General features: G+C 39.7%; 2 protein-coding genes across 2 annotated transcripts; one reads left to right on the top strand and one right to left on the bottom strand.

Moving 5' to 3' along the window:
- Positions 1-174: 174 nt before the first annotated feature.
- PKNH_1470100 (osmiophilic body protein G377, putative) lies at positions 175-7,890 on the bottom strand (the record flags this gene model as incomplete). Its single annotated transcript, XM_002262541.1, has 1 exon — positions 175-7,890. One exon carries the CDS (start codon positions 7,888-7,890, stop codon positions 175-177), a length of 7,716 nt encoding a protein of 2,571 aa, XP_002262577.1.
- A 3,706-nt stretch (positions 7,891-11,596) lies between these two features.
- On the top strand, positions 11,597-15,391 carry PKNH_1470200 (uncharacterized protein; the record flags this gene model as incomplete). The annotated part of the gene is made up of 6 exons (XM_002262542.1): positions 11,597-13,736; positions 13,869-14,068; positions 14,186-14,333; positions 14,493-14,604; positions 14,799-14,967; positions 15,131-15,391. 6 exons carry the CDS (start codon positions 11,597-11,599, stop codon positions 15,389-15,391), a joined length of 3,030 nt encoding a protein of 1,009 aa, XP_002262578.1.
- Between the last annotated feature and the right edge of the window lie 322 nt (positions 15,392-15,713).

Below are 15,713 nucleotides of genomic sequence, written 5' to 3' on the forward strand. Positions count from 1 at the left end.
CAGTGGTAGGAGGTGGTAAAAACGAGTGAAGGAAGAGGAGAGTGCTGTTGTTGTAAAGCGGGAGGGGAGACGAGCAAAAAATGGTACAAAAAAATGTGCGAGCATGGCTCAAAAAAGTTGCAAAGTGTCGCTATAATCATCGCGTCCCCGCCTTTACGGCTATACCGATCCCGGTTAAATTTCATACAGATCAACACCGAAGTTCTTGAGTGTGTCGACGAAAATTTGGATTACCCCCTGTGTGGTGACGCGCTCGGTGAAATTGGGGTGTGTAATGGCGTTGATGATGTTCACGTGCTTGTCCACGAAAACGTACAACTCAGAGAGGGAGGGGAAGTAGGTCTTGAACTTGTCAATATTTTTGATGAAGTCCATGAAGTACTTAAAAGACATATTATTTTGTAGGAACAATTGCGTAACGTGGCTGTTCAGATAAAACTTGATATTTTGAAATCGGAAAGAAGAGGCTTCCGCATTGTTTGTGTCCATGAAATTTGCTATAGTTCCACTGATAACGCCGTAGGAGGAATTAACTGAATCCGATGGTTCTTTCACTTTTCGAACTTGCTCGAAGAGTGGCTGTAAATTGTTAACTATATCATCCACATTTATGTAAAAGTCCTTGTAACCCATATTAAAAATGTATGACGATGGCATCTTGGACATAACTTTTCGCATGACAAATTTTGATATTTCTGTGATGAAGTATCTGATTTTGAAAGATTCTACTTTCAGTTGATTCTGGTCCATCTTTCCACTCTCTGGTATGAATTCTTTAATAAAGTCAAAGAAAAGATCCTCCTCATTTATGTGGTAATCCAAGTTTATTTGGTTGTTCTGTACTGTCTGCGGGAGTTGCACAAAAGGGGTTTGCAGAATATTCAACATTTTTTGCTCAGGGGAAAATTCCTCCTCACTGTAGTTTCCAAAATTTTGGCAGAGAACCGTATCATCATAGTAGTAAAAGTTGAAAAGACAAGGGAAGAGCTGCGAGAGGAATTCTATATACTTCTGGTACTTGCGTGCAAGCTCTGTGTGCAGGTCCTCCTGTACATGTTCGTTCTTGAATTTAAAGGGAGCAACATAATAATCGAGAAGAACCTTTATAAATAGAAAGTACAAATCGTGGATAGGCTGCGTTACATGCATTTTCTGAAATGTATCATAAAGATATTTGTAAATTTTCAGATAATAAAGATCATCTGCTGTTTTTGTAATTTTGGTTTTTAGGATATCAAATTTTGGGAAGACAAGTTTTTTTGTGTTCATGAAATTTTTAAATTTTTCATTCACTTCATCAAAACTTATTTGTTCTTTTATGAGCGTTTGTAGTAGCATTTTAAATGATTGTTCATCTATGAGATCTGCCAAATGAAGATTCTCTTGGTAGTTACTTTTTTTATTAACATGATCATATTTGACCCTCCTGTTGAAGATAATTTTGGCGTCCTTAAATTTCGGGTCTTCCTGAATCATGGATTGATAGTTTCCATCCGTAACATTTTTATTTTTTGTGAAGAAATAATTCAATTTGAAGAAAGACTCGATTTTGTTTTCCTTTTCCGATTCGAAGGAGCTACTATCATTTTCCAGGAAGGACTGAATGTGGTGAAACAAATCCACTATCAAGTTTTCCGTTATTTCGGAGAAGTCCGTTTCGAAGAAGTTAACAATGTAAGAACGTAAATAGTGTGGGAGGGAATTCACAAACTGGTGGAAGATCTTTAGTGCATCTAACTTGAATGGTCTGGTATACGACAATAGGTTCGCGGGGGCATATCGTTCTAGGTATGGTTTGGAGTTCGTACAATATAGAAGGAAATTTAACTTATTTAATATGTTATGGAAGAGAGAAATCAATTCAATATCGCTCTTCTCAATTAAATGTTCTATCTGGATATCAAAGTAGGACACTGTATGGTAAGACATTCTGGCGAGGAAGGAATAGGCCAATTTGGAGAGCATGGTCCGAGTGTTATCATCAAATACACTGTGTGAGAAGTATTTTTCGACAACAGAACTCACCTTTTCGTAGGTAAAGAACTCCTTATTATCGGGATGTAATAAGTATCTCCATAAGTATACTAATGAATGGGTACGTCCATATTGAAAATGTCCAATTTTCTCATGGAAGAGTTTTATCAATTGGGTGTCACTTGTGATGGAAAAGATATCCTTAAAATCGAAGGTGGAAAATTTGTCGAGACAAGACAAGTCTGCTTTTATGACATGCTCATGCAGCATATTTCGGAGGTCCGGATTTACAAAATAAAAAAATAGTGTCATTAGTGTGCCGAAATTAATCCTTTGGGTACTATATGAAGTAATTCTTAACACTTCCATTTCTTGTTGATTGTACTTATGCTCATGATAATATTTGGACTTGAAATGCTCTGGACTATATGTAGCTACTTTAGCCAAGATATAATTCATGAAATCGCTAATCCCTTTCTTTATTCCGCTTAAAAGTTCTGTTGAAAAATTAGTATTTTCCTTTTTAAATGCTTCGTACAAAATTTTGTTTCCATCCAAGCTTTGCTGAACCCCTAGAAGGAACTCGTGCAGCTTTGGGTTGTAGGATAATGTTGGGAATGCATCACTGGGCCTCAGAAAGCGCAAGACGTGTTTCTTTATTTCTTCCTTAATTTCTACTTTCTTGTAATAACTTTTTAAAATGCTCAGGTAAGTCATCACTCTGGATTTCTTGTCCTTTCTCTGTATGTCGTCCATATTCACCTGCACCCCGAGAAGATCTAAAAAGGTTATAATGTAGATGCTGAGCGTGTCTTCCTTCACGAAGAAAACATTCGAATTGTCTAAAATTATTTCACTCAGGGTTATGATGTCCCGCACGTTAATCGCATTGGGTGTAGCCTTCAGATATTTTAGTACTTCCAAAATGGCATCGTAACTGATGTTACTTTGTTTTAGGTATTCCGCCGCTGTTTGTAGGATGGCGGGTAGATGCTCCTCTGCACTGGTTCCTCCCTCGACGTTTGCTCCTCCTTTTGACATGAACCCCAAGTGGGTCAGGTAATTCTTAACACTGCCTTGAGTGATGTGTCCATCTGGAGTTAATAACTTTAATTGCTTCAGCTCCTCTTTATCGAAGAGGGTTATGGGTGAGTCCTTCACTTCCACGATGTTATACACCTTCACATGCATGTACTCCTTGAGGGAATCCAACTTTCCGGTTCGAACCAGTTTTTCCTTTACAATTTTATCCACAACATATACATCCTTTATTTCTTTCAACTTGTATGGATAGGTCTGCTCTTTCTTCACGACGCGCAGATACTTTTTTTTGTCCGCGGCTTCGCCCCATGCAAATCCCCATGAGCCATCCCATATATCTCCTCCGTATTGAAGAAGGACCGGATGTTCCAAAGCAAGATCGGCCTTATTTTTTATGAATTCTGGTAACAATAAACTGGACTTCTTCTGCCCATCGTAGGAGTTATTATATACCATCTCCGTTCTTTCAATGTATTTTTTTAGGATGGCTAGATACCATAAGACTTTATCTGATGTGTACTTGTAATGTATGCCGAAGTGTAATGCTTTATTCTGTGTGTCAGTGAGTACCTTACCTAGGGAGTTCAAGGAAAGATAACTTTTCACCAAGGATGTGTGTGCTTGTTCGCTTTGCATGTCTTCATTTTTAATTCCCTTATTTTGAAAAAAATCCGGACTCGTCAAAATGTAACTGAAATCTTCTATATGTATTCCGTTGCGTAGAGAATGGATCATATTTTTCAAATGGGCAATGTTCCTCTTAAGGTAGGTTAGAGCTTCTGTTTGCTTGAGCCCTCCTTGGTTCTTCACCAACTTTCTGTATTTTTTTAACTCCACTCGGAAGCTTTCCAATTTCTGTGCAAACATCTCAGAATTTTTATGCACTTGGGCTGAGAATTTTTCATCAATATTTTTTTCATCAGTGGGTAACTGCAAGTAGTCATATGGGTTGATGATGTGGTATTTGTAGAAGAGCACGTCTTTATTGAAAGTCTTAATAAGGTTGGTTAGTGCATTATTTTCGATTTCCGTTTCCATCATAATTTCGATCAAAAAATTCTCTAAATTCTTTTTATCTGTTTTTTGTATAAGTTCTGGGAGGAGGAATTTTATCGTTTCTGGGGGATCTTTTTCGCTATCACTCACGATGAAGTTTAGATCCTTCATGAATATGTCTCTCCTGATGTACAGTTTTTCCAATTTATGTTCTTCATTCTCTATGTCAGTAACTACCTCCTTCAGTTTCTCTTTATTTTTGTCATTCATCGTGTTGATATCTGCTTTTTCCTCCATTTTGTAGAGCTTCTCACCTATTTGTATGTCCAATTCGATGTGCTTCTTCTTCGTTTTGAGTGAATGGAGGAGAATCCTGGTTTCATGGATGTCGTAATTTATTTGGTCCAAATCGTTAAGTAGATCTTTAGTGATACTTTCAATTCTTATGTACTCTCCTGCGTCTTTGTTCGAAAGGGGAACCAGCGCATCGGTGTGCAGGTTGCTATCTTTGTACTCCTTGGCTACTTCGAAACGGAAGAGTCTAAATCGTTTTTCCAAATAGTCTATCGCATCCATCTTTATTAGGACCTGTTCGTACTTCTCTGAAATGGATTGAAAGTGGGTTATAAGACTCGCCGCATCAGTTTTATTCTTTTCGATTGTCGCTTTTAGCTTGGTAATATCGGCATTAAGTTGATCTTTTTTGCTCTTCCCCTCTGCAGTTTCGTCCGCATTGTATTTGGCTAAGGTGCTTTCCAGAAGTTTCAAATCATTTGGGTAATTGGTATTTTGTCTGACGATTTGGAAAACCTTTTTCTTCATTTTCAGTTTTTCATTTTTTATAGACTCCAAATCTATTTGTACTTCCACGTGCGCTATGTTAAAAAGCTCTGCGTAAATTTCATCAATTTTCTTGAGGGCTTCTTGGCGAATTATTTGAAGCTCTTTTCTAATTTCCACGTCTATCTCTTCGTAGTGTAGTTTGATATGCTTCCTGAATGCTATATCCATGTTCTTAGAAATTACTCTCCTAGCCGTAATGTAATCTTTTTTGTAAGACTCTTTTTTCGTCATATAAATATCGGTGAAGGTTTTTGTGTATGCTGCCTCATCGTAACTAGGTGCTAGATCCTGCATGATTCTGATAGAGTACTTGAGAGCTTCTCTTAATTTTTTCAACATTATTTTTTTTCTCGACCCAAGAGATTTTCTAAATTTTCCATAGAATCCTTTTTCACATTGTTCCATAAGATCATTTTGGTACTTCTTAAAATTTTGCATTATAAGTCCTGCGGTAATGTTATATTGTCCGTCTTCATTTTTCGCCATAATTTTCTCCAGACATGTATCTAACTCTGACTTATACTCCAGGATGTTTTTTTTTCTACTTTCTTCGTTCTTCACTTTGGTGCTTAATTCTTCGAACAGCTTCTGGTTGGCTTCTATTACTTCATCTTTCAACTCAGCATAATCAGGGACGCCTTTTCTCGCCAACGTTTTGTAGACTTGGTTCAGTTTTGCTTCAATCTCTGCTACTACTTGGAACCCAGAATCAACACCTTTTTCATACTCTTTTTTCATTTGATCATATAATGCATTCAATGAGGTGCTGTAATAAAATGAGTCTGGGGGTTTGGTAATTTCTGCGTGTGCGTTATAAGTGCCATCTTTTATGGATGCTTCTATACGTCGTCTTGCAGATTCCCTCTCTTGTTCACGACTTGCTTGATAATCCTTTTCAAATTTAGCATCGTCATCTGGTTCCGTTTTTGCTTCTTCTGCTTCCAACGCCTGGGTTTCCAATTCGTGTTTCTTATCCGTTTCTGCGATTTTTTCTTGTTCCTCTTTTTTTATCCTTTCCTCCTCATCGTGCTTCTTTTGTGCATATTCCTTTCTTTCTTTTATGAGTTCTGTTTCTACTATTTGTCTCAGTTCATTGTATTTGTTTTTTTCCCGTGCGTATACATCTGCGTGGTTCTCATCTGCGGTGGCTTCCTCCTGTGCTTCCTTTGCTTCTTTGGACTCTTCATCGTCTTCGTCATCGGGTACGTCATCATCCTCATCGTCATCCTCATTGCTCTCTTCTCCCATGCCGCTTATTTTGTCTTCGCTGAGAACACGTCCACGGGGTTTCTCTTCCACTTGGGCCATGGATAAGAGGGACGAGGGCCACACAGAGCTACTCGAACCCTGGGGGAAGAGCGCCAAGACTTCGTTGAGAAATTTGTCCAGCGTATCTACCTTCTTAGATTCCTTATGCTCCAGTAGGATCTGTTTCATCTTGATGTCTCCTTGGAAAAAGTTTATAATCATGTGGTAAGTGTTGTAAAAGAGAGATAGTCCATATTTCATAGTTAAGAAATCATAGGTGCTCCCGAAATTGGGATAGATTTTCTGAACCCATGGTGTAAGGGCTAGCACCTGGTCTAGATTCTGAGCATTCGGGAGGTCACCGTGGGAGTTGCTAATTCGGTAGAAATTTTTAAATATGTCTCTGTAAATAGACTCTACGAAGAATAGAAGATCGTTGTTCTCCATAAATAACAGGTAGCTATTTCTGGTTTTGGTGGGATAACTGGGCATTAGGTATATATTAACCTTTTGGAGAAGGTAGGCAAAGATGGTAGCTCCGATCCGTGGGGAAATGTCGACCCCTGTGATGTTTACAAGGTTTGTCACGAAATCTACTATATCATTTTCAGTGCAATTGAGGATGAAATTTCTGGAAAAAAGATGATGAATTAATTTAAGATCTAGAACCCGTAGATTCGATTCCGCGAGGAAATCTTTTATCGCCTTCTCTATTTTGTAGACACTTAATTTGTCCTTGGCAGTAGATGCGTACTTGATGCTAGAGGTGACATTTTTAAAAGTACCCCTGTCTTTATTGTTATTATTGGAGAGGAAGAAAAAGTCGTTCATGAACACATCTAAAGAAAAAGAGCCCACGTCGTAAGTATAATCGTAGAAGCTGAATCCAGACACAAGAATATAATTCTTTAACGTGTCATGAATATTTTTGTAAGCTTGCTTAATGAATAGAAGCAAATCTGTCTTGGGGATGTTATTTATTTTGTAAATTTTTTCGACTCCTATTTCTTCATCCTTCCTAAAAAGTATATGTAAGGCAGTTAGGAAGGAGGAGTAATCTTTCGTGTCTACATTGTGGACAATTTTGGGACTTTTCTCTTCAGATGTAATTCCCAAATCATCACCATAAGATGAAGGTTTACTGTAGAATCGTTCATAACCGATCTGGATGTTTTTACACATATCCTTATTTTCCTTATACTGGATAATTTCTTTGACCTTATACACTGTGCTATTTTCCCCTCCAAATAAGTACACATTTTTGTTTTTTTCCTTATCTTCACTGCTCCACTGTGCATCCTGCGGGATGGTGAATCCTTCTACGGTGTGCTTCTCCTTTTCGATGATTACGTTAGTGTTTGTTGCCACCATAATTCCTGTGTCTTCGTCTAAAACCATCTTTATCGTGTCAGCTACCTCTTCCGAGGTGACACTTTCTGGAAGTACAGGAGATACTGCTCCATCGATACCGGGTACTACCGGGTGACACTCCAATGGATTTATGGCTTCTAACTCATTCTCGTGCACGGGGAATACAGGATCAGTTTTCCTCTCGTCTACGGGGGTAATATCTACATTATTGTGTAGGTAGTAGATCTTCCCTTTATACTTATATATAATATAGGGGGGAACTATTTGGATGGCATCTTCCAATGTGTCTGGAATATGTTCGGGGATAACTTTTGTTTCCTTTAGGTACTTGATTATCTGATCAAAGTTTAAGCCTTTCCGGCATTTGGCTAGCCCGCATAGCAGGCACAGGAGCGTCGCGCACAGCGAGAACCTCATGGTTCCTTTCTTTTAGTTGTTTCGCTATGCGCCTTCCGATTTTTCTCTGCCGGGTCGCGCCCGCTGTGCGTCTTACGGAGGCGCAACAAACACGAAGCAGGAATGCAGCAAAGACGTAGTAAGGAAGAGGCAAAAACGCATACGCGAGCGCTTATATGAGTGAACTCAAGCGTCTCGTTCACTGCGGGATTGCTCTAACGTTCTATGGCTTGTGCGGCTGCAGGTGATCTCCCTCATGGGTGTTCCTACTTTTGGTAGGCGCCGCGGTGATGAATATTTAAAGCAAATTTATGCGAGCACGCATGTGCGGTAGGAAGTGGGTTCAGATAAGTATACACCTCTTCATGCAAGCATGCACGCGTTTGGGTGAGTGTGTCTTCCGCCTTGCAAATGCAGTAGGTGGAATGTAGGGGCGGCGTTGCAAAGAATTACGAGAAGGAAAAAAAAAAAAAATTCCAAATGTGGGTACTCATAGATATGCAAAATGGGTTGTATTCACGTCCTGGATCATACACAAAGGGGAGCAAATTATGGATGCGTTATCTTTATCTCATTTTTTGGCAGACAGGGATGAGCGTCTGGACGGTTCTACAAGAAGAATCGCTTGAGAAGCCGATTAGCACATTCGTTGTACTTCTGTTCATACGACTTAGACACATGTGCATACAGTTGTGGGTGCGCGCGTTTGGGGGAAATTCCCGCCTACGGCGTGAAGATACAGCGGGGTATCTTTCCCTCAACCGTGTGTTAGTAATTGTCGGTCTGTGAGCAGGGATGTATCCTTATTTCGTCTTTTTCATATGTAATTTTTTTTTTTTAACTTTTTTTTGCGTTACTTTCTATGTTCGATTCGTGCGTTCGTTTCCTGCTGTCGTTTCTTTTTTCCATTCCTTGTCATTAATTGTTGTCATTTTTTTTTTTTTTTTTTTTTTTTTTATTTCTTAAGACTGAATTTGAAGATATTAAAATTTGGGAAATAAAAAATGTCCACACTTTCATTTTGTTCAAAAAAAAAAAAAAAAGGAAAGAAAGAAGATCATTGAAGATGATCACATGTGAGCACGTAGATCTGGTAGACGACAAACGAGCAAAGCATACACATCGTGGAATGACGTCCTGACCGCAAACAGAAATATACGAAATGAAGAAGAGTGAAAAATGGGGGGGGGAAAATGAGCCGTTTTGGAAACTTTACTCAAATTTCAAGTGTAACGACAGTCTACACAGCCATAAAAAAAAAAAAAAAAAAAAAAAAAAAAAGATCAAATGGCTAGCTGAACTTTTTATAAGCATTTTCCTCACACACAGATTTGTGCTCATCAAGATGCTCTAAACATTTAGCTGTATATATATATATATTTTTTTTTTTTCTTTTCTTTTATTAAGCTTTTATCTCCTTCAAATGTGGGGATGACATATTGGTTCTTTCGAAGACTTCACAGGGGAAACGACGTGGTGACTTCCTTCCACCGGACGTTATTCTAACACGAGAGGGTTATTCCCCCTTTGGATGAAAGGAAATGGAAGTATGCCTGTACATGATCAGATGGAGTTTTTCCTTATGCACATTTGTCTACATTTTGACATTATAAAAAAAAATGTAAATTCACTTTGTACGTACACCTACACAGATGGATTGTGAAAAAGTATCATTACAATGGGTAAGCTGAAGTGATTATTTTCCCCGAGCCTCCACATGGTGTTAATGTTTTTCGCCGACAAAATAAATTTGCTATTTAAGTAAGGCGTGTGGAAGTAGGCGTTGCAAGGGGGCATATGATCCTTGTCGGCCTAATTTTTCTTTTTGCCGTATATGTTACTAACCGGGCGTACCATGTGCCGTGAAATGGTCTACTTCCGACCTCAATTCATACTCTGCTGGGAAGATTCAGAGTTGCGTAGCAAATCTCATATGTGTTTTCACCGATGGAACATGAGGTATGAGGTTGGCTAATTTCTTGTGGGCAACAAAATTGGAAACTGTAGAAAACGCATTTTTTCCGTCTTCCCATTGGCCTCCCATCCTGCGTTGCGACCATATCTTTAAAAATAACCTTCATGTTGCATGTAGGTATGTAGTTATGTAGATATAGGCATATGCACACACACACACACACAAGGGGTAGGAGGGGGGACAATCGAATGGGCTGCGTCAGCGGTGAAGTAAAGCGCGGGAGACAACAAATGCTCAGCAAATAAAAACTCCTACACTAAACAGGCGATAGTCATCCCCTGGTTATGTATGCATCGCGTATGCAAGGTGCGTTTTGTCCTTCTCATTTCAGGTTTTCTTTTTTCATTTTATGCCTTGCAATTGCGGCATTTTTTTTTTTTTTTTTTTCCGATCACTAAGTGAAAGGAAACCATCGTGCAAATTAATCCGTGTTGGTGGAAAAAAAAATAATGCCTCGATGAAGGGGTACATAAAATGTGGTAGTGTATACGATGTACAATTGGTGCAAGTGTTCCGCAGGAGTGGCCTAAACGTGGGGTCAGCGCGTAAAGAATCAATCGCCCCCCGCCCAGTTTCCGTTCGCACCGCATGCCAACGGGCCGAGTTCCCCGCCTATCCAGTTGCGCCCACAAATAGGAAAAAAAAAAAAATTAGCTAATGGAAAAAAAAAAAAAAAAAAAAAAAAAGCGAAATGATTGAAAATAAAATAAAAATAAAACGCAAAGATTAAACGTTAGGACGTAAAGGTGAAAAAATGTTTGGAAGGAAATGATTAAGATAGAGAACCCATTTTGATGGGAACTGCCAATTTGTTTATTCTTTACGCAGCATTTTATTATTTTAACATCGTTTCACATTTTGGGTGCCCCTTGTTTTTGTGTTTCGCCTCTTGGTTAAGTTGCCAGGGGCACATAGCGCAAGTGCTGCATATACGCACCTGAGCGCAAAGGAGAGGGAAGAGCTGCCCACAACTCGGAAAAGGGCAGAAGGTGAAGTGAGGGGGAATCAAGAAGGATGAAAGTGGCGACTGAGGGGAATACTGGAAGAGGAAATCACTTACATACGGCCGGAGTGGGGAAAACAGGTGGGATATTAGGAGAAACGGAAGCAGAATCAACAGAGGTCGTAGCGGCAGTGGAGGGCGAAGAGAAAGTTATCCGCAGGGGGTGGCGCAACAATAGCACTACTCCCTGAATTGACGCTCAGAGGGGTAGCACAAGTGGGGGCACGGACAAAAGATCGGCATTCCGCTAGGTGTAAGCCCACCGTAGGCAGGATGTGATAAAAAAAAAAAAATTCCAAAGAAGAGCACTATAAATTACGCCTCCTAAAAAATTATAACGGCCTGTAAAACGTGGGTAAAACTACAGAGGAACAAATAAAGTAGCTGCATATATGTGGCCGTCCTCATCCTGCATGCACTCCAGAGAAGGAAGAAAAATGTGCCAGAAGGATTAGTAAGGCGAGGGAGCCCCCAAATCAGTTGTTAAATTTGACTGCAGATTTTTTTTCCCTGGAGAATAAGCAGGCACAGAGGAGGGTGCCGAAATATATAGGCACTGTTACTGACCTGTGCAGGGGTTGCGAACCTCTGCAACGCCGTTGTGACTCGGTCCAACGGTGAGGTAGTTGCAAAAGTATCGATCTTACTGCAGTGCGCAGGCTTTTCCCCCATCTTAAAAACTTTGAACTGAAAAAAGAGAGAAAGAAATGTCGAGCGTAATCCGCATGAAGCCAAAAAAATACAAAAAGATGAAGAACGAGACAGAAGACTTCCTAGTAGCATTCCTGTTTGACATTGTCTTCTTTGCAATATGTGTGTGCATATGGTTATACTTAAGAAAAAGGCGCGATGAAAATAAAATAAGTGATAACATATATATACTGAACAACCAAACCCATAGTGAAGTAAAGGCAGACAAGGAATCCTCCAACGTGAAGGACGAAGAAAGTAATGATGTGAGAAGGAAGGGAAATCGTTTCAGAACATTCTTAAACATAAAGGATGAAAAAATTGTTAATACAGAAATAAAATATTATTTATTTTTCTTAAGGGCAAATAGAAACATTATATTTTCTCTGTGTATTTTGGGGACCTTCCTGGTGTTACCACTTTATCTGTCACTCCCAAGAAATGACATTAACAACCCCTCCTTCTTCCACTACATAAGTGCGGGTAGCATCTCTGACATCAATATATTAACGATTTTGTTTTTCATTACGATTATTTATAGTGCCATTTCGTACAGTTTTATTTATCTGCTTTGGAAGAAAATTCGACCTAGTAATAAAAAGACGAAGAAATTTTTGCCGCAGAATTTTACCATCATGGTTTCCAGAATAGATAAGAATGAAATAAATGCATATAAGATTTACAAATATTTTTGCAACTTGACAAATAATAAAGTGGTTTCTGCTTACCTCATTCTGGACTACTCCATCGTGTACCATGAGCAGAAGAAGATTTTCAACGCAACGAAAAATTTAAAAATGCTTAAGGAAAATGAGGAAAAGAAAAGTATCAAGCGAGACAGGTCCAAGAGGTTCCTGTTAGGCTTTCTCAAAAGAAAGAAGGGCTCCAAGACACACCCCAAGGGAGACCCCAAGACAGACACCAAAGGGAAGAATAGTTCAGTGGACGCCCCCCTGCAATTACTTAATGGAGAGGAGGAACTGAATGGAGACAATGCTAACCCAGAGGGGGCTCAGACGGGGGAAATGGCACATATTGGTACGCTTACAAAAGAAGGGGATTCGCCCACACAGGAGGAGGGAAAGGTTAACACGAAGGAAAAAGTATACACCACAGTGAAGGACCTGATGGAGGGGGTAGATAAGCCTAGAGGGAAAGTATCCTGTGAAGGAGTAAATCCGTCAGAGGACCAAGGGTACTGCCAAATTAGGAAGAAGGGGGATGAGTGCGGGGAGTTGCATTCAAGTGGATCCAGTGAGGATGAACAGAAGAAAAAGAAAAAAAATAAAGCATATGGCTTGGTAGACGTAGGAAGTGATATAGAAGTAGTAAAGTGTAAGGACGAGGGAGAAGCATACTATGGACAAACGATGGGGGATAATGTGACAGCTACAAGTCGGACAAAAGAAGGATGCAAGAGAAGAAACAAGAGGTCAGAATTGAGCGGGGAAGAAAAAACGAACGAGAAGGGAGAGGAACAGAGGGAAGATGTTAGAAGAAGGAAAGGAAGTCGAGTGGAAAACCAAGCCAGTTTCCTAAAAGATACTAGTGACGAAGACGACGACATGCAAAGTAGCAAAATGAAAAAAAAAAAAAATTCCAACAAAAATTACACATACAAACTAGACATTGAGGATGAAAATTTAATGAGTAACAACAACGAAATGTTGTTCTACGATTTGGAGAATTTATCCACGAAGGAAAATGACAACATGGATTTAAATTATAAAAAAAAAAAAAAAAGTAGATACAAATCAGAATCGAAAAGAAATATATTTCATAAATTATTTTTCTTTTTAAAAAAAAATAAAAAAAGTCACTGGAAGAAGAAACTTAAAGAACACTTGATTAAATTTTACTCCATAAAAAATGAAACTCCTAAAAAATCCACAGGGGTTTGCTTCGTCTCATTTATTGACACCAAGTCAGTTCATGATTGTATTCATAATATCCCCTTTACGGAAAGGAACAAATGGATTATATCAAATGCCCCTCCGAATTATGACATAATATGGAAGAATTTAAAAAATCACAGCTACAAGGTTTGTGCTCGTTTTATTATACTTAATGCCCTCCTTTTGCTAGCGAACACGATTATCATTTTGACCGTCACATCCATTGACAATATACTCAAGCTCAAGATTAAGAAGTATCGGCAGGAGGACCCCAGCTCCGGCAACCTTAGCGCCATTCTTATAAGTAAGTGTCCCGGGGGTACCTGCATCGACCACGTAATCGTGTAACCGAGTGAGCATCTTTGCTCCACCCCAATATATGTTTACCCGCCACACACACACGCACACGCACATGCACTTTTTCTCCCTCCCACAGCTTGGCTCTCCCCATTTATCGTCATTGTCGTTAACAGTATCATTCAACCAGCTCTAATCGCCTGTGTTTCGATTGCCATTGGGTTTATAAGGAAGTCGAGCGAACATACGTATGTCTTACAAGGAAATTTTATCTTTTTAATTTTAAACACAATTATTATTCCCCTCTTGTCATTGTCTCCGCTGAGTTCGCTGATAAAGGTACGTCAACTCGAGTGAAGCGTGCACGGTATAGACTCCCACCGCCATGTACGCCTTTACCTACCCCCATACACTACTGCTAATCGTGCTTATTGTGGACCCTCCACCCTCCCGTAGGTTATGTACTCCGACGAAATAGGTCAATGGTCCACTCGCCTGGGGGCCTACCTATTCAATTCCAGTGGGTTCTTCGCAATGAGATATTTGCTCCACTGTTGTTTCTTGACGTGTGCAAACCAGTTGCTTCAGATTCCGCAGTTTTCAAGTAAGACGCAATTTGCAGTCCTCAAAGAGGTGTACAAATAAGCATCCCATGATGTGCATGCGATGACCATGCCCGCAATGTGTGGTCCATCTGAAGGATCCATTTTCCATATATAATGTTCCTTTCCCTTCCTCCCCCCCAATTATCCCTTTTTTCCAGTTCGATCAATTGTCAAAACGGTGACGAAAAAGGAAACAGGTGCATGGAGTTTTGATTTTGGTTACTGGTACGGATTCAACACTACCATTTTGGCCCTGATATTGACCTTTAGGTAGGTGTGCAGATTCTGTACACATGGCATACATATATTTTGGCGTGCGCATTGTTTGTGTTCGTAGCCATTTCCGTGAGAGTTGTTTCTATGTTTGTGCTTAATATATTTTCCCCTTCCCATCCTGTTTTATCACTTATGCCTTTTTTTTTTTTATTTCTATGTTTATATTGTTCCCCCTTCCTCCCCTGCAGCGTCGCTGTGCCTTTTATCCTTCCTCTGGGTTCGCTGTACTTCTTCCTTCGCTATTACATAGACAAGTACAATCTGATATATGAAGTATGCCGAACCAATTTGGATAGCCATGGTGCTATCATAAGGACGGCCATTAAGTTTATGCTTTTTTCCGTGGCCTTCTTTCAAGTAAGTTGTTTTGTGCGGTGCGTGCCCCTGCTGTACGGTCTGCATGATCATCACACGGGCGTGTTTATAATCGTCGCAATCATCGTCACAATGACGGCACAATTACGTCTTTATCATCGTCACACCCACGTGTTCATCATCGCCGCATTCCCCCCCCTTGCAGCTCGTCATGTTTACCTTCTTCTCGCGGGTACAAAACAAGTTCATTTCCGTGGGGAGGAACATCCTCTTTTTGTCTTCGTCCCTCACAACACTACTACTGCTGTGCCGATCCACGGAATGGGTAAGCACAAACCACATAAAGAAGAAGAAAGGGAAAAGAACATTCTGTTACCTTTGTGAGAAAAACGTCTACGTGAGTAACTTGAAGGACTTGAATAAATTAAAGTACGCATATGCCAACCCTTACGAAGCGAAGCGGTGAAAAAACTGCCTTTTGACGGGCGTTCCGCGAGGGTTCGTAAGACGGCCAAATATGCCAAAGTATGCAGAAATATCAGTAAATATCCGCTATTATGTATATGCATGTGTAATCAATTATGTTATGCACGTGTATGTATCTGTATGTGCGGGCCCCCCCCCCCCTTTACCTACCCGATCAAATTAACATTTTGACTCCAATCAGACAGATAACTACTTGAACAATGTTTGACGCGAGAATTTGTTTGTGGCCCCCCCTTTTTTTTTTTTTTTTTTTAAGACGTAGTATTCATTTTTTAATCTTATTTAACTTGGTTTGTTTTTGT

Source organism: Plasmodium knowlesi (assembly GCF_000006355.2).
Source record: "Plasmodium knowlesi strain H genome assembly, chromosome: 14".
In the NCBI taxonomy this organism is placed as follows: Eukaryota; Apicomplexa; class Aconoidasida; order Haemosporida; family Plasmodiidae; genus Plasmodium; species Plasmodium knowlesi.